General features: G+C 43.0%; 1 protein-coding gene across 2 annotated transcripts in view; it reads left to right on the top strand.

Annotated features, from left to right (window-relative positions):
- Positions 1 to 20,009, top strand: part of BRPF1 (bromodomain and PHD finger containing 1) — an 84,083-nt gene that overhangs the window by 25,958 nt on the left and 38,116 nt on the right. For both annotated transcript variants that reach the window (XM_077451796.1, XM_077451797.1), the window contains exons 6-9: positions 1,063 to 1,194; positions 1,292 to 1,438; positions 7,187 to 7,499; positions 9,718 to 10,038. In XM_077451796.1, the coding sequence (XP_077307922.1) occupies positions 1,063 to 1,194; positions 1,292 to 1,438; positions 7,187 to 7,499; positions 9,718 to 10,038 (913 nt within the window). The remainder of the gene's footprint in view (positions 1 to 1,062; positions 1,195 to 1,291; positions 1,439 to 7,186; positions 7,500 to 9,717; positions 10,039 to 20,009) is intronic.

The raw sequence follows: 20,009 nt of genomic DNA, 5'->3' as shown, positions 1-20,009 counted from the left end.
TAAAGAGGTTGTAAAGAGATTTGTTTAGAAAAAAATGTAAATAAATTTAGTAGTTATACTTGCCTGCTCTGTGCAATAGTATTCTCCGCATGCCCCCATAGCAAGCCCTGCTTGACGTCACAGAGACGGTTTATACGGTTGGGATCCACCCAGATGCCTGGACCGGCAGCTGGCTCAGCAATCCACTGAGAGCCTGAGCCAACCACTCCTGCCATTTTCACAGCTCTGCGCTCCAGTGAGTGCTGTAGGGGCAGAGCAGACAACTGGTGATTGAGCCTTTGCAGCCTGAAGACAGAGCTGAGTGATCAGCAGTGTTTGATTGTTCAGTTCTCAGTCTTGGAGCCAGCAGGGGACCGGTGCTGCATCCATCTAGGTGAGTATAATTTATTTATTTTTTACTTAAACCCATACTTCTCTTTTAAGGTAAAAAAAACTTTTGACTTTAAAACCACTTTATCGATTACTTTTATGGTTTAAAAAGTGTTAGCTAAAGTTAGGCTTTAATTTGTTAATCAAATTTATAAAGTTTAACTTAAGCTACTAGTCCTACTAAAGCAGGCCATACACTGATCAAAAATTTGCCCGGTGCTGCAGGGAATGTCTGCTCGACAGAAGTCTATTATTTAATCGTCTTCTGTCAAAAGGACATACTGGAAAACTTTTCATGATCAGTGGGTGCTGCTGCTGCGATTGCTGCCCTCAGAATACAGTTTTCTGTTCTGAAATTCCTCCATCCACCCGCTGGCTGAACAAAGAAAAAACTAACGGTGTATGGCCAACCTAACACTACGCTCTGCAGACAATGCAGCAGTCCAAGGGTGACACTGTTGATCCTCTATAGATAAAAGTGAGTGTTATATTATCGTTTAAAGCAGAGCTCCACCCAAAATGGGAGGCTCCACTTGTCTGCCTCCTCCCCCAACCGCTGCCACATTTGATACCTTTTAGGGGGTAGCGGGTACCTGGTTTCGACAAGTTTCCGCACCCACTTCCAGCTGGATCTCCTCTTTAAAAGGTTTCTTTATGTAAAACTCCAAGCCAAATAAATTTCTCTTTCAACAGAAAGACTCTACGGACAAAAACTGGATGTTGAAGGAACAGTTAAAGTCTTGGCAAAGGCTTCGGCATGACCTGGAGCGGGCACGCCTGCTGGTAGAGTTGATACGCAAGCGAGAGAAGCTGAAGAGAGAAACGGTACAGGGCGATCTAGTGCCTGCTTGAGTACATCTTTCTGCCTGCGCAGTCTACCGGCATCCCATGTTGACTTTCCCTCCTGTTTTGTTTATTGCAGATTAAAATACAGCAGTTGGCTCTAGAGGTCCAGCTAACCCCTTTTCTTATTCTCTTGAGAAAAACATTAGAGTTGTTGCAAGAGAAAGATACCAGCAATTTGTTTACTGAGCCGGTTCCTCTCTCCGAGGTAACAGAACTGTACGAAGTAAGAATCCAATCTCCATCCATCTTTTCTACATTTCATGATTGTCATTAATGTATATTGTTTATCAATTTATCAGAGTGACGTTTCTACTTCTACAGTATTTCCGCACATCAATACTGAAATTCAGCTGAGCCAGTTTGAGAGAGAAGGCTCCGGTAAGGAGCCAGCATCATAGGCTTTATTCAAAGAAAAAAAAAAAACGTTCAGTAGCAGCTGTAAGCCTTTTGGTCACCGGACTTTTAGTATTTGTATAGTCTTGTTATAAACCCTAACTAAAACAAATTTAGATGCTTATTTTTCCTCATCTGTTTATGGGCTGTACCTGCAAGACAGCAGTGACAGTTCAGTTTAAACGTATTCTCTTTTTGACTTGGACATTAAAGTAACTGTCACATAAAAAAGACATGCCTTCATAGATTTTAAATATTTAATTCTTTTGCAGTCCATGCTGGTGAACCCTGCTCTGATGAAAAGAAATTGTCCCGTGATGTCTGTTTTGGAAAGCAATATTTCCCGGAGTCTCCCCGGTCCAGTCCCCTGCTTCATTCATTAGTTCTTCTCACTGATTCTTTCATCACTACTGTGTCCTGTAAAGATGTAGGGATCAGCGAGAGGAGCCACTAAGAGCTGGGAGGCGGCAAAGGAGATTGACACTGCTAGAAGTGTCAGTTTCTGAACAGATTTTGTGGGATAATTTCTCCATGATCAGAGTAGCGCAGGCAACAAAAAAGGAGAGGTAGGTGTTGACAGTTTTCTTTGCAGGTAACCTTTCTATTGGGATTTTATTTAAATGACAACGTTTTGTTAACTCAAACCCAGGTGTGCTTAAAAGCTCACATTCCACAGCAGTACAGACCCATGACCTAGGCCCGTGCTACACTTGGGAGGAGAGTCCTTGATTCTGTGTAAGGTTAGAGTATTTTTTGAGCTTGCAGAGGGATTTTTGTTCCATGATTCTGGTGGTTGAACAGAACTGAAGGGGGAGCAAAGGAGAGATCAGTATTTGCTGCTGGAGTGGGGGATTAAAGGATTAAAACAATACTGTTACTTTGACTTAGCATAGGTTGGCCTTGAAAATGGCTTATGATTGTTAAGGTTATCTACAAATAAGGCTGATACCTGGCCCATGTGTAAGCCATTCCCAATGTTTGCAGCTGAGAGAGTATAAATGGTTGGGATGCAAATACAACTTTCTTTATTGTCCATTGAGGGACAAAGGAAACCTTTAAATCTTTTGGTTTACTGCTGCCTACAGGAGGATTGAACAGTGGAGAACAAACTGTAGCTCAGTCCCTCGATGACCCCTCCTATTACCAACTTGCCTCGGTTTTTTGCTAGTATCTTCAGAGGATTAATGTCGTCCTTCTTTTTTCTTTTTTTCTTTTTTTAACTCTTCTGTGTTTTTGCTACCGGTAGCAGTTTATTTATTTATTTATTTTTTGTCAAGACTCCTCTCTACATCACTACTGGAGCTTTGCTTCTTTGATTGCAGCTATTCAGCACCATCATCTTTAGTCTGTTTTTGGAGTACCACGTCCAAGGCCTGCTTGACTGGACATTGCACAGATAACCTAGAAGTGATCTTTAAGCGCTGGGTTTTACTGTAGACACTTTCCATAGCTGCATTGCGTATCCAGGTTCAGAGACGCTGGCATTGCCTCAGCACTTGCCCTCTCTGAATACTTTGAGAGTGGGCCTGTTGGACTGCCTTATTTACGTAGGTCATGGGACACCTTTATTCCCTTATTCCTATTGGTTTTTGACAGATGGGGTTAAAGCTGTCGGACTCAGCTCTGATTTGTTCTGCTGAATGGAATGCTGCATGTGCCTTTCCCCACCATAGAGCACCAAGGAAGCACCTCCCTGCTTACAAAAATCTCATAGAACTCTGATTTTTGATCTGTGGTCACCCATGTCTATCTAACCCTCACCTGCTCCAGCTGCCAGGTTTCACCTTTACCTGAGGCCTTGCCTGTTACTTTGTGCCTATATGTTGCCTTACCTCCATGTTGTCGCAGCATGTCTGATTCTAGACACAAGGGGCAGTCCGGATGTACCGGGTGCCCCAAGTTCGCTTTCTACTAACGAAACAAAGGCTGCTTGCTGCACACCTACTGATGGTGCTGATGTCTACAGCCTGGAGTTTTATTGGTCTCTACTCTTGGAATCTATTCCATCCTTGGAGTCCTTTTTAGCTCCATCAGGTGTGTTTGCATCCTCTGCTTTTCTGGCTGAGGTCTTTACAACAGTCATGCAACACTATCAGCCAGTTATTTGCTGACTGATCACAGAGGACACAAGTGTGCTTCTGCATCCTCTCCTGCAGATTTTATATCCGATTTGCCTGCTGCCTTAGCGGTTGCTGAATCATTTGCTGCAGAGACTCTGTTTTTTAGTCACTCCAGTTCTTAACTGATGAGCTCACCTCTCATTTTCCCACACCCTTGACCATTACATCAAGACCACCCCAAAGCTTGGCTCCCCGTCCACCTGCAAGGTGTGGCATTTAGTTTGCCATATGCTCAGACAAGTCTACCTCGGAATTAAGGTGTTCTCACCCAAATTTTGGAGTGGGGTGACATTTAAACCTTTGTGTTTTTGCTTGGACAAATTGCATCTCAGATGCTTGGGTGCAGAAGATTGTATCCCAGGGCTACAAACCGGAGTTTCCTTCTCCCTCTTTGGTTTCTGACCTCCATTCTTCCTGTATCCCCAAACAGATTAGCAGATCTCCGTTAAGTCCTCCTTGGGTTTTCTGGATCAAGGTGTCCTTGCCCCAGTTCTGTCCTTTCCTTCCTGCAGTTGGGTCTGGACCAGCATCTGGTCCTCAGCCAGGGATAAGCTTAGGTGGGTTTAGACATGAGTCCAAACCCGCCTGACCTATCCCACTAAGAAGTTGTCACTGCAGACAGCCAATCCTAAGCAGTGGAGTAATTCCCCACCCCGCAGCAGCACGTGTACAAAGGGCCCTAGTGGTCAGCACTATCAAGGGTCAAGTTTCTGCTCTTTCTGTTCTGTTTCAAAGAATGCTGGCCTCCAACTCATGTTGCTCCCTCCCATTCGCTTCTCTGTAACTCTATGGGATCTTAATTTGGTTCTCTCTGCACTTCAGAAACTGCAATTTGAACCAATCACAGACATTCTCCTCTGTACTCTGGACTTATCTTGCACCCCATTTTGGTTCTGCATAGGGACAAGGGGGGTGTTGGGGCCCAGTGCTTCCATTTTTGTCTAATGTAGTTTCTGGGTTTCATCTCAATCAGGACGGTTTATTTTTTTTTCCTTCTGGACCTTTGTCCAGTTCCAAAGAAAACTTTCCCTCCATTGTCTCGATGTGGTTTGGACTTTAAGTATATCCCAGCCACTGATTCTTTCAGAAAGGCTGATTTCCATTTTGGCATTCCTGGGGACCCTGTTTATCGTCTTTTGGTTTTACGTTCTTTGCCGGTTTTGCAAGGCTGCCATCTGATCTTCTGTTCACACACTCTCTAAGTTCAACCAGGCAGACATTTAGGCAGCTGTTTGTGTTGCAGGCAATCCCCAGTTTTCTGTTATGTTGGGCCTGTTGGTGATCGTTTTTGGTGTTTCCCGTCCATCAGTTGGGCTATTTTTGGATGTCCAAAGATTTAGGATGTCCTGTGTCCCTCAATGGAAAGGATGTTTGTAATTCTTTTCTTGAAGTCTATGGAGAGATGCAGGCCCCAGCCCTCTGTATTTTATGATGCTCTTGACACAGCTTTTGTAAAAAATAAAAGATTTATAGAGAGGTAGTGTCCAATCCTCCTGTAGGTGGCAGTAAAACGCAAAGGTATAAGACCTCCTGTATTCCTAATGGGGTTAATCATCCCCCACTTCTTTCACTGTCCCCTGACCGTTTCCTAATAACAGAGTCTATGGAGTCAGGCTGCACATGTTCAGTTTGGTGTGTATTGCTAGAGATTTTTTCTTGGGAGAGTGCATGTGATTAGCACAGGGCCAATCAGCACGGTCTAGACAGAGTCAAGGGTCTTTCAGTCTCATAGGGCAGTCAGAAAACTCCTCCTACAAGCTTTAACCAGTGCTTGGGTGGACACTGCTGGAAGTCACAAGACTGCTCTAACTGCTGATGAGAAAAGGTATTTAGCAGTTCATATTTATTAACATAATTGCATTTGCATGTTCTGTGTACTGTGGGGGACCAGATATATTGAATGCAGGGTCCTGGGTTTAGTAACACTTTAAGAGGCGACTACAGCGACCCCATCACACAAATTGAGGGAGAGACGTGGAGTGTGGATTAAATCATTTCACCTTATTCTGTGTCTCATAAACATAACCAACATTAAGCCCTTGCAGTGCAGTAGGAATATTGCATTGGGTAGGTTTTGTACCAATAGATATCATTTCAAATATTTCCCTCAATAGCTACAAAGGATACGAATCCTTTGTGTGCACAAAATGTTTATTATATCCCAGATATAACTTAGTAAATGTAGCCGTGAATTTATCACTGGGCTATACATAGCAGAGCTGTGGGACTCGTCAACTTTACCTTAAGCTGGGCTGCCTGCAGAAAACTAGAGCTGGACAGATACAAGACCAGTCACCCTGCACAAGGAGAAGAGCAGCAGTGACCAGCCTTAGTTACAGGAAATTCCTACACAGAGGCAAGTACATGAGGTGTTTTGCTGTAAAAATACACATGGCTTTTGTAATTAGACCATAGTTTATCCTAGATTTTAGCTTTAAAGCGAAATTGAACCAAAAATTTTAAATATTTTAATTGACCAATTATTCAATGTGGGGGTTGCATTTGTTTTCTTTTTTTTAGCTGCTATAATTGTAAGCACCCCTGTCAGTGGTAAATGGTTTGTCTCAACACACTAACTGTCACATTTGCAAGAGAGCTTGTTGTGTTGAAAAACAACTGACTTACTGGCCAGATCACCTGGTGGAAAATAAAGGAAACAAAGCCTAAAAAATAAAACAAATGCAGCCATTGCATCTAAGAATTGGTAAGCTGCAATATAATGTTTGCTTTTGGGTCTAATACCACTTCAAAGTGGTTCTAAAGGCTCAAAGTTTTTTTACCTTCATGTAAACCTATGTAAAGCCCCCCCCCCCAATCCTCTCCTGAGCCCCATCGCGATCCAGCAATGTGCACGAGAGACTCGGGTCTCCAGGGACTCTCTCTCCTCATTGGCTGAGAAAGCAATGGGAGCCAGTGGCTGCTGCTGTCAATTACAGCCAGTAAGGAGAGAGAGGGGGCAGGGCCAAACAGTGACTGTGTCTGAATTGACACGCAGAGCAGTGGCTCACGAGCGAGCTTCCTCTGGTTCCCCCACAGAAAGCTTTTTGCTATGGGGTACTTAGTAGAAGGGAGGGGGCAGGAATGCCGGTGGGGGACCCAAGAACAGTCAGGATTGGGTCTGCTCTGTGCAAAAAACCCCCAAAAAACTAAAACTTTGCCTTTAATAACACTTTAAATCTTAGCAGCTGATGTTAGCATATAAATAATTCAGATCATGAATTCTAGCAACTGGGATTCATAACACACCTGACTCGGCACTCCTATATGGAAATAAACTGCTAATTACTTGTTCCCTCTAAAGTGCCTGGTTCACTATATCCACCCGCTTTGCAGTAAATCTCATATCATTTTGCCTATGTTTCAGAAACCAGCTGAACATTTTTGTTTCAAAAGTGCTTTACAAATTGCTTCTGCTTTTTAAGGGATTTGTGTTATTTTTTTTTTTTCCTCCACCTCAGGTTCCAGACTACCTAGAACACATTAAAAAGCCAATGGACTTCCAAAAGATGAAGGTTAACCTAGAAGCTCTCCGCTACAAAAACTTTGACCAGTTTGAGGAGGACTTCAACTTGATTGTTAACAACTGCATCAAGTATAATGCGAAGGACACCATCTTTTACCGGTCAGCTGTCCGCCTGAAAGAGCAGGGGGCAGCAGTGATCCGACAGGCTCGCCGTCAGGCAGAGAAAATTGGTATTGATTTCGAAACAGGAATGCACTTACCCCAAAACAAAGCAGGAAATGACACGGGACGTCATAATCGGGAAAATGGTATGTGCATTTTGGGGGGCTTTGCCTTCTGAAGGCTTTAAAACTTTCCTCCAGCCAATCCTTTGTATGTTTTGGATAGAGTAGAGAAGGTTTGGAATATATGTCAGGTTTTAAAAGCTGTTTGCGTTCCCGCTGTGATCTCCTCTCTATTACCGTTTTGGTTGTCAACTTTCCTAACATCAAGGAAACGTCAGCTGGAAAAATCAGCACATTCTCTATGTTCATCTGTTGTATGGAATCAAAAAAATGTAATCCCATTTTTTTTCCTTTATTTAAAGAGGAAGTAAACCCTGATGGGAATTACTTCCTCTTTATTTCCCTGCAAAGTTAAAGCATAATGGGCTAGAATAATAAATAATAAAATATAATAAAAATAGAATAAGTTTTGAGGGATAGAGAACTTTTCCTGCAGTGTCGCAAAAGTGTGTCGTTTGCGAGTGACCGGGTGTACCATATTTTGTAATTGAAAGAGAGGGGTCTGCATCCATGGCAAGAAGCGTCCAAAGGACAAACTATCTGGCAGGACTGGATTAAACAATATATTACATAGAGGAGGACATGGAGGGGAGAGAGACTATTTTTGGGCACATTTACACCATATGGACAACACTGGGTCAGTCTGAAGAGAAATATATATATATATATTTTTTTTATATACTAGACTTGACTGACAGGCTTCTTTTCCTCCTCCTTGCTGTATGGATTGTGCAGTAGACTGCAAGAGGATGCTACTGACTCGCAACAGTTACTTTAACTGCCTGTAATTGAATTATATTTAATGAAGTATTAATACAGGCTGCATTGATTTGTTTCTTTTATATCTGCCTGAAATTCAGCTTTAAAGTGGCTGTTAACCCACTTTTACAAGTTCACATAATCCGCTCTGTCTCTAAAGGCCTGTACACGTGGTTCTTCCGCCCTGCTATGGTATGGAGACGGGTGGGGACCATCTTACCCTCACTCGTATACATACCAAGCAAGAGACCGGTCCAGATCACCTCGGCCGCTACCGTCAGCTCTGGTAAGCGGCGGAGGGCGCGGGAGAGCGGCGGGAGGGGGGTTGGCACCTCTCCCACCACCGATAACGGTGATCTTGTGGCAAATCCACCGCAGAGACCACCATTATCGTAAAAACGACCAGCGTCTGAAGAGATGAATATCTCGGTTGTGGCAGCAGCTGCTGCCGTTGCCGAAATATCCCTCTTATATCCCTCTTCAAAGAAGGGATGTATATCGTGCGCTGGTCATAAAGTGGTTAATGTGATGATAACATACACATTTTATTCTGCTTGTTCTACTTACTGCAACATTAAAATTACATTTGTAAATCCTTAAAGATAAACAATACATGTTCATGTTCTTTATAAAAAAGTTTTTTTCCCGCAAACAATTTAAAATAGAAACGTGGAACATGACATGTTGAAGAATGAAGAAACTGTTAAATGGTGATTATACAGGTTGAAATTAAAGGGTTAAGTAGAAAAATGAAAGCGCATGTCCTGGTTAATTTAAGAGTTAACTCCCTATGCACACATTAAAAACTTTCCTCTGTCAGCTGCAGCTCTCTCACTCACAAATCTGCCTGACAGGGAATGCAGGAGATAAGATGGCTACTGTATTACTTGTTGTTTTGGCTTAAAATGTTACATTTGAATTCTCAGAGATTGTCCATCAGCGTGATCATTCAGTGAGGAAGGCTTCAGACTAGCTCCCAGTCATAGGATCTCAAGGGCTGTGTACAGAAGTGTAGAAGGAGATAGACACAAGACACATCCTGTGTACAGATAAGGGGTTTTATGGATGTTTATAAGATGCCCAAGGTATGCAACTGGATAATGCAGTGCCCCCCTGTGTGTGTGTGTGTGTGTGTGTGTGTGTGTGTGTGTGTGTGTGTGTGTGTGTGTACGCGCACGTGTGCCTGCCTAACCCGGAAGAGCTGGATCACGTTATTAGATATGCGATCTAGTGCAGGAGAGCCACTCTGCCGCTGTACTCCTCCTCCTACATGAATTGTGAGTTGCCATTTTGTCTTTTCACCCGTTTAATGTGTTTATACTACACTTAGATCACGCCCTTCTCTCTGCTAATCTATTAGATATTGCATATGAGTCACAACTATTGTTTATAGGGAATAACTCTGAACTTCTTATTGCAGAACTAATGCAAATAATATTAATGTTCACTATTGGTAAATCACTAATTTTGTTTCTCTCTGCAGATTTTGAGCGGACTCCACAACCTGACAGGCGTAAACCCCTTCCTCTAGAAGAGCAGCTGAAAATCCAGCTAGCCAGGCTGGATGAGGTGAACTCGGCGAAGCACAGCATAGGAAAAGCACGCCAAGCCAAGATGATCCGGAAAGAGATCACGTCGATCCGCCGCAAGATGGCCCACCAACAAGAATCTAGAAGGGATGGAGCCAATGACAGGCACGGCGCTGCTGGTGGCAGAGGAGCCCTGCCTTTGCACGGCCCTTCAGAGAAGGATGGACAGACGGACAGTGCTGCAGAAGAGAGCAGCAGTCAGGAGACGGGGAAAGGTACTGACCTGTGTTAATTGACTGCTTTCTGTTCTCAGGGGCCTCTTCTGCAGCTCTGTTTAGTTTCAATTCTGTTTACATTTGTGTGTGTGATTGTTCGCTTTCATATGGCACTTTTCTGTTTGTTTTTTTTTTTTCCTTTATTTTTTTTTTTTTTTTAATGTACTCACTACCATAGTTGGGCCGTGTGTGACTGTACAGCTCTGTAAGTCCCATCATGGTCTGCTGGAGATCCATATGTTGACTAAGCCTTCTTTTATAGTGTATGATATGCACTCAGCTTACCTTTATGGAAAATCACTGTTCGGTCTGTATATTTTCAGTCCGTGAATGTGAAACTGCTGCTATTTCTGTTGAGTTTGATCATGTGTTTACATAGTTTGTGCCTGAAATTTTTGTGATAGCCCTTACCTAGAAATAGTTGAGATACCAGCTGAAAATGCACCTTTTTATTGGCCTGAAATGGTTGTTTACAAAAAAAAACACTAGTTAAGAGACATTTTCATTAAAGCACACCTGTCTCATGTCAAAGGAAGCGAAGTACACAGCTTGAGAGCAGATACTCCCTTGTACCAGATGTTCTCTTTTAGGGCCTGTTCACACTAGTGCATTGCAGTAATGCATGTTGACATGTTGCATTAGAGTGACCCTGTGACTTCAGAAAGAAAGCACATCTATACATTAGCCTGTGTCTTAAAACACCGCCACTTGACTGCTCTCTGATCACTATTAGAATACTTCTTCCCCCTGCCCACACCCAGTGGTTTCTCCTGCTGGCTTGTATGTCCTATGGTGGCGAACAAGCCGACGTGAGAAAACTTTGCAGGTATTCACATGCCTGTAAGGCTGGATTCACACCTATGCATTTTTAGTGCATTTTGCAGATTTGCCCTACAGAACGTGTTCCATAGGAAACCATGTTAAATTAACTGTAGTGGAAAGCTGCAAAAAGCACTAAAAATGCATAGGTGTGAATCAGGCCTAAGTTTAGAATACCAACAGTGACCACGGGCAGTGAAGTGGCTGCGTTTCAAGTTATGGGCCTTCAGAAAGGTAAGTTATAGTTGGACTTTTTGCATGGTTGGCCTTTGTGCTTATTTTGAATGTCCCAGCATTCGTTCTATGCAGTAATGGTTGTTTCACTATATCTTAAATCAATGCATTAGTGTGAACAGGCATATAGAGTTCCTATCCACTGCCCTGTCACTATAGGGGTCAGTTTTTCTCTGCAGGGGATCTGTCCGCTGATCCCCTGCTGAGCTGAGTGGAACCAGCAGATGACACGGCCTGCTCTGCTCTATGGGCAGTCGAATGTAAACAGACCAGCTGTCCGTTTTATACCTAACTGCCATCTGATGTGATCGGGCCAGACAGAGGGGAATGGATCCTTTCATTCGTTTTTATTGAGTTGGAAGTAGACGGACGCAAGTTTGTTTGTTTATATCCGCTGCTCCATAGAGGAGAATGGAGGGTCCCATTGGGTTCACTTGAAACATGGACAGGCGGACCTGATCTTGTGTGAAAGGGGCCTAAGACGGTGATGCCCCCCCCCCCCACCTCATTATGCATTGCAGTGCTGAAAGTCAGGAAACTGAGGGACTATGTTCTAGCACCCAAAAGGTCAGAAATGACAAGCGGGTGCCTGCTGTGATGCGACAGGTGAAAACAAATGCTTTTAGAGCGAAGTATGGGCGTTAGTTTGTGGAATTCAATCTTTTGTGTATTTTGGGTTCATCAAGTTTGTCCTTTTCTCTTCCAAAGGGCCTCCGTTCTGTTTGTTACCATAACAATGCAGAGATTATAAATCGTAGGACTTTGACTCTGCTTCATTTAGCATCTCAGAACATTACAGTGACACCAAAAATTCTTCTACAGCTTAACATCTCTTTGTACATACAAAAACAATATACAAAATAATTCATTTAAATAAACCTCTCTGTATCAGAATACAGCTAAAATGTTCAAGTTTAAGAAAAAGTGCAGAACTTTCCTCCTGCCACCCATGTAGCATACCATTTACTGCAGCAACTCAGGCGCTCCTCATCATTATTCAATTTTGAAGTATATGTGTTGGGGCAACCTTGGACGCCCAAGTAAACCCACTATTTTCAGTCCACTAACCAGTGTCTTTTAAAAGGAACAACCCCCACTTTTCCTATGAGACATTTATTTCACAGTAGAATACTTTGCTCCTGGAGAGTCTTCCTCTGATGAATGGTGCTTCCATATCCTCCTTCCACCATTCACAGTCTGTAATTGGACAAACCAATTATGCAAAAAAAAAAAAAAAAAGTGTGTGTGCATGTATACACACCTTAAAGAATAATTTATAGGCATCAGCATGGTATACATTGGACCAGCTGTAATTATTGGGCGGTATACATTGTTGCATTGGTCCAATGTAATTATGTATTTACTATACCTGGCTGATGCCCCTACTCCAGTGATCTCCACTTGCTTCCATGTCCCATGCTGAGTGGCCAGTCTGATGCCTTGTGAATACGACAAGGTGGGAAGCATGATGTCGCCACGCTGCCTCTCCACCTCATACAATCAGAGAAGGCTTTGCATTCATTCAGAAAATGCAAAGCATTCTCTGGATGGCACCTATGCCAAGTGGCTGGTTTTCATAATGCTTGGACCTGGAAGCAAGTGGAGATCACTGGATTCTAGTGCCATTGGCAAGGTAAGTTATACATAGTTGTGTTGGTCCAAGCTGGACCAAACAAAATTATATATAAAATGTCAACTCGTGGAATTATTTGTTAAAAGGGGTCCATTTGTTTTTAAAATTATACAAAGAAATAACATGCTAATAAAAAAAGATTTTGGATTATAGCTCTGGTTTGGCACCCCGTTTAGACTTTTTGCTAGTGGATCTTAAACTTTGGGTCTCCTAGTTAAGTGTACCCTGTTTTAATTGAGAACGACCTCCCCAGAGTCACTGAACCCCATATGCGTTTGGTTTTTTTTTAACCGTGAACTATTGATAAATTGAATCCGTTGCCTCCTGATAATACATGTTCTGGACTGCAGAAAAAATAAGACCCTTTATAGCCCATACTATGCTTTCTAAACCCTGGTTCACATTGATGCTGCTTTGAAATTGTGCTACTTCACTTGAAGTAGCGCGGTTTCAAAGTAGCAGGTCAGCGTGATTTTAGGTGCTGCTTGAAAGACATCTGTGCGGCTTCATGCACAGACGTCTATTGAAGTTGCACCTGAAATGCGCAAAAGTAGTGCAGGAGCTACTTTTACAAATCGGTTTGGTGTTGCACCGTTTGGAATGGTGCCATTGCGGGTGATAAGTTGTGACAAATTGCTGCAATGTGAATGAGGGCTAAAGGTTTCCTATTTGCGCTCTAAAACTGTCAGCTGGACTATGGATGTTATCAACAACACAAAAAAACTCTAATATGTACAGTACAAGCCAGACCCATTCTATAGAGCAGGGATATGCAATTAACGGACCTCCAGCTGTCGCAAAACTACAAGTCCCATCATGCCTCTGCCTCTGGGTGTCATGCTTGTGGCTGTCAGAGTCTTTCTATGCCTCATGGTAGTTGTAGTTCTACAACAGCTGGAGGTCCGCTAGTTGCATATCCCTGCTATAGAGACACTCTACACTTTACAGCACTGTGCAAAGAATGTAAATTATTTACTGCAACAATGATTTCTCACAAGGAAATGACAATGATCTGTATTGCCGCACAGCAATTGGCAGTCCTCTCTGATTACAAATTTGAGAACTGTGTTATACAACAGTACAGACAGTTCTCACTTCAGACACTTTTGAGAAGGTGAGGCCGGATGTCTGTTACAATGCACTGTGTCACATGAATGTAAGGAAGTGGCCATAGCAGTAAAAGTAACAATGAATGTATACACTGGATATATACACTGTATTTTCAGCTTTATGTGAAAAAGAAATGCTGGTAAAGGATTTTGTATTCTGTTTTTTAGTTTTAAATACTGATTTTCATTCAGAGTTGTTAATATATACTGTATATTGTAAATTTTGTTGATACTGCTAAAATAAAAAAGGTTTGTCTAACCTTAAAAATATCTTTTGGCAGTATAGAAAGATTTAAAGGTCAGCTCCAGACAAGAATAGGCTAAATACACCATACTATGTGATATGCCTTACATGGACTTCTAATGTAATTCATATACTCTTGTAATAGAGCCAATCCTCTTGTGCTATATGGTTACTTGGCATAAAGAGGATGACTGCAACAGCCCTGCCTCCCTTTTTTCCTTTTCAGACTGCTTGTAGATATTACCACATTGGTGGCATCCTCCTCTCTCTCTGCCTCCTGTGTGCCAGGACCTACTATGGCTAGGTTCACATCTGTGCAGGTGGTGCTGCTGTGCGACCCGCACAAATGCCGGCAACCTGGGATGGGTGCCATTAGTCCTAATGGCACGCTGCTCGCACTGGAAATCGCACCCGTACGGGGAACCGCAGCCCGTACGGCTGCACAGGTATGAACCTAGCCTAAATGCAGGGTTTGAAGAATTGCGAATTGGCATAAAGGATTTGTAATGTGATTCACTTGCCTCTTCCACGCTACACAGGTATAGGTATATGCTGGAACCCAGAGTAGACCAGCAGTCAAAATCTAACTTTTAGAGGCAGCTCTCTGTCAACTGTGGTATCCTAAAAGGTCCCTGGACTAGTATGTAGACTATTAGAAAACTAAGAGCGGCGCAAAGCTTGATTCAGCCCAGTAAGAATTTTATTTTTCATGGCAAGTAATAAAAAAAAAAGCGTTTTGGGGATCAAACTCCCCCTAATCAGGGTTTATGTGCTGGCAGTAAATTGTACAATAATACGAATAGCATGGGATACAGGTTGCCAAACTGATAACGAACTGGATTTTATGCTATTTGAATCGATTTGCGTTGTTCAGTGTAAGTCTAGCCGTACATTGTACAATTTTCCTTTTAGATTTACCAAAACCATATAATATGAGGTCAAACCTAAACACTTTCAATTTGTATGCAATCAGGCAGGCCCTTGCACTGCATAGCTGAAGGTAAATCTATAGGAAATTTATTAAGAAAATTGTGTAATGTATGGCCAGCCTAAATCAGAATTTACTGCCAGCACACAAGTCCTGATGAGGAAGGAGCTTTTGAGTCCCTAAAATGCGTTTTTTGTTATAGATTACTTGTCGTGAAAAATAAAATTCCTTCTAAACTGAAATATAGGATATGATCACCTTTATTATATGCTACACCCATATTTGGGGTGTAATATGTTACTATGTCACCTGCTGCCTTCCTGACCGATCCCTCATTGTGACAGTGGGGGGTTCTTTCTCCACACAGTTCAGAAACAGCGCGGTCATGCAGGGCTCCGCCCACACAGCCGGGTCATTTGTTCAGAGTTGTGAATGAACTACAACTACCGTCAGCTATTGCGGCTGACAGCTTGTAGTTCTCAGTGAACTAGGAGGGTGCTGGACTTCAGTAACTGCCTGCCCATCTTGGGAGGTAGAGGCACACAGCTCTGACTGTCTGCAGGATCCTGACATTGCACCCACAAATGCTTTACACATTCCTAATAAAAAAAAAAAATAAATGCACTTTTTTTTTTACATGCAAAAGAATATGCGTTTATTATTTTTCTTATATTTTTTTATTTTTTTAAGGTGAACTTATCCTTTTAAGCTTTGTTGCGTTTTCATCTTTCTAATGCTCTACACCAGTGGTTCCCAACCCTGTCCTCAAGTACCCCCAACAGGCCATGTTTTGGGAATTTCTGTTAGATAAAATAGCTGTCCAAAATGCCAAGCCATTGACTCTGATTTAAAGCACCTGTGCAAGATCAAGGAAAACCTGCAAACATGGCCTGTTATGAGTACTTGAGGACAGGGTTAAAAAGCACTGCTCTACACTGAGCAGGCATACAGGTGACAGTCCTTACTGGATGGGCAGACTTACAAACCCTTTAGACGGTAGAACAGTATTGGAATTGTTTGCTAATCGCTCCACTTTACAGAACACTTTACCCTGAGATTACAAAAAACAGACCTTTTCCATTGTAGTACTAAATTCAGCCTAGCATCCCTTTAAAGCGATATTAAACCCAAAACCAAAATGTAATATATTGCAGCTTACTAATCCTAATGCCGTGTACACACGGTCGGACTTTCTGGTAGAAAAGGTCAGACGGAATCATTCCATTGGATATTCCGATCGTGTGCGGGCTTCAGCTGACTTTTTCTTTCGAAAATTCTGACGGACCTAGAAATAGAACATGTTTTAAATCTTTCCAACGGAATCAATTCCTATCAGGAAAACAGTTTGTCTGTATGCTATTCCGACGGACCAAAAATGATGCAAGGGCAGCTACTGGCTATTTACCTTCCTTTTTCTAGTCCCGTCCTACGTGTTGTATGTCACGTATTCTAAACGATCAGACTTTGGTGTGATCGTGTGTATGCAAGTCTGTTTCAGCGGAACTCCGTCAGTTTTTTTCCCTCTGCTTTTACCTGGTGATCTGGCCAGTAACACACCTCCTGTATTAGAAGCCCCCCACTCTGGATGAATGAGCACAGTGGGCACATTTGGACAGCAGCATTGTTAGTCTAGGGGGGAGGGGAGTGTTGGATGTACTAGAAGAAATTGAAAAAAAACAGCTAGCACTTTATAAACAGTTACAGCAAACAGTTTTTTTTTTCCTTTTTGGGATAAAAGCTATACATAAATAAATCTCATCATTGTAAGCGCCCGTCAGTGGTATGTGGTTTGTCTCATCCCTGTAAGTGATACATCTTGCAAGAGAACTTGTTCTTTTGAAAAATAACAGACTTACTGGCCAGATCACCAGATGAAAATAGAAGATAGGAAGCCTAAATAAAACATCTAAGGATTGGTAAGCAGCAATATAATAATTGTTTTCTTTTGGGTTAATACCACTTTGAAGGTTTTTTACAAATCATCTGTTCGTCTAGTTTTGCCTGCAATTGTTATTTGGGCCCCGTTCACACTTGTACAACTCCAAAGTTGCCCTGACTTTGGAATGCAACTTTGAAGCAACTTTAGATGGGTGCAACTTGGGTATGACTTTGGCTTTGACCAGTGATAATGAACAACTGTTGTATCATATAACATTCAGGTTAACATTGAAGTATATGGCCCTCAAGTTGCATGATTAAGACCAAAGTAGTGCATGAACTACTTTGAAGCTACTGCAACTTTAAGCCCCACATACATGAATGGTTAGTATTGGAAAACGCAGGGAACGATTTTCATATCCAACGTTGCATGACATGTCGCACAAGTGTGAATGGAGCCTCAAAGACCTAAACAAACCTAGAATGCTGACACTTGCTGCCTGCTGAGACTGCATGGCTAGTGAGAACTTTTTCAGTATTTATTGTTTATTCTCTCTGACTTCCTCACCAAGAGTGAGGTTGCAAAATTCAGCATTGCATGCCTTCTAAGATGACTGATGGCATGTATAGCATAATTATGCAGCCTTGTAATTGCACCTTTATCTACTGGAAGCAGGCTGATGATCTCTCCTTTTAAAAAAAAAAATGCTATTTGCCTGGCCTGTCTGTTGGTCTAATAACTTCAACATGTAACACCATTGACCTAGAGCAGTGGTTTCCAAACTGTTGCCCTTTTCTGGCTTTTATCTGGGCCCTTGGGGCACTGTTCCTCCCACTGATACCAACTAATGGAGCCTAATTCTCTCCCCCCCCCCCCCCCCCCCCGACACCAATGAAGGGGGCACAATTCCTCCCAATGACACCAACAGTAAGGCCCAATGACATCAATGACAGGGCACAATTCCTCTCGATGACACCAGCGATGGGGCCCAATAACATCAACAATGGGGCACAGTTCCTCCCACTTACACCAATAATGGGGCACAATTACTCTCACTGAAACGAACTATGAGGCGTTATTTTTTTTTCCCCACTGACATCGGGAGCTTTTCTACTCTACGCTCGCCCTAAGTCTGAAGGAACATAAACTGTCCCTTTGTTAACCAGTTCCCGACCGGCGCACGACTATGTACGTCGGCACAATGGCACGGGCAGGCAAACTGGCGTACAGGTACGTCGAGTTGAATTTGCCGCCCTGCCATCACGCGTGGCACGTGCCGGTCGGGACCCCCGTGAGACCGGTCGCGGGTCCCACGGACTCTATCGTCGCGGGGATACCCACAATCGTCTCACGGGGAAGGAGAATGGGAATATGCCATTGTAAACAGCATCTCCCCCTTCTGCCTAGCAACAAGTGACGCTGATCTCTGCTTCCTGTGATTGGAGCAGAGATCAGTGTTCACTAACACACAGCCCAGCCCCCCACAGTTAGTAAGTGGACACACTTAACTCCTACACTGCCACCCCCCGGTTAACCCCTTCACTGCCAGTGTCATTTACACAGGAATCAGTGCATTTGTATAGCACCTTACTGCATGTTTCTTTTAGACCAGGTTTTATACAGTATTCTGTACATCAGTATTGAGACTAACCTATGAGATTGGAAAGCAGGAACCTAGAAGCGCTAAACATACATTCAGGCATCCATAGGAGTTCCCCTGGAAACTCAAAACTGTATTAAACTGATCTCCCTTTTTCTGATGTCAGATTTGGCCTGCCTTTCCATCCTTCCAGGGCTAATTATTATCCTGTAACTATGTTTGGAAGTGTCACAATCCAACAGTGTGACTGTAGGGGCAAGCCAACCTCAACTTCTGGAACTAAAGCTGACATTTTCCAAAGAGAATTCCAGAACTGTGGTGCCAATGTCTGTCTGCTTTTAATAAAAAATTAGTTTGTTAGTTTACTGTCAGTACAGCTGAAAGGCAGAGCCATACACGGTTTGAATCTCGGCAGGTTCCGCAGGAACCGACCGAGATTTGAACTGTGTATGGGCAGGCTGAATGTACCAAGTTGATTGATCAACTTGGGTACAACCAGCATGGCAGGTTTTACCTGCGATTATTGCTAGTGGTTGCTATAGCCGCTGGCAGAAATCACTGTCTTCTCCCGGCGGGGCCGGCTTTCCCTGCCAGGAGAACACAATGGCCTGGCAGGAGGGATTCCCACATCAACGCTGTCTGTGTTCATGGGGAATCCAGCTAATTTCTTTCCTGCAACCCGTGGTTGCAGAAAAGAAATTCATTCCATGTATGGCCGGCCTAAGTATAACCAAAACTAAAGATTATCGACAGTAGAATGATCTGTGGCAGGAGACAGCATCTTGATTTGTGGACTGGAACAGATTTATTACAACTTCAAGTAATGGATTCGGTGGCAACGCTAGTGTATTCTCAGCCAATATAGTGATTGTAAGATATACTTCTAGATATCTTCTAGATATCTTTTGGGTGTGACCTTCATATGCTTGCTGAAAAACTGGTGAGATAAAATGTATTTTTAGGGTAGGCCACATAGATGGAAAATTTATATTTCAGTAGTTGTGCAACACTATTAAAGTGGAAGTAAACCCCCCTATTGTTTTCAGCCAAGGAATCTGCCATCTTTGCCTCTATTTAATCTTCAACTGCCATATGGTGCTGCACATGTGATCCGTTTTGACACCAGCCATTGGATGGTTTAACAGTTTGGTTGAGAGCACAACCAATGTGCAGTTAGCATTCCCGGCATGGTGGGCACGTAAGACCCCTTTCACACTGCGTTGCCCATTGCGATGTTTTACCATCTGATTTTCCGCACATTTCAGCCTCTAGCCGGGCACTTTTAACCCCTACTAGTGGCAGAGAAAGGGTTAAAAGCTCTCGCAGTAATAATGATTTCAATGGGGAGCAGTGGTGGAGGAGCGGTAAACACACCGCTCATTCACCCCTCCAAAGAAGCTGCTGGCAGGACTTTTCCTGGCGTCCTGCCAGAGCACCACTCCAGTGTGAAAGCCCACACTGGAGAAAATGGTGCAGCTGTTTGAGGGCGGATTGCAGGCACTATTTTTAATGCTATAGCACCTGC

This window comes from Lithobates pipiens, unplaced genomic scaffold (genome assembly GCF_037356315.1).
Source record: "Lithobates pipiens isolate NorthernLeopardFrog02 unplaced genomic scaffold, aLitPip1_a1.2 Scaffold_23, whole genome shotgun sequence".
NCBI classification, from domain to species: Eukaryota; Metazoa; Chordata; class Amphibia; order Anura; family Ranidae; genus Lithobates; species Lithobates pipiens.
This window is presented reverse-complemented; position numbering and strand designations above follow the sequence as displayed.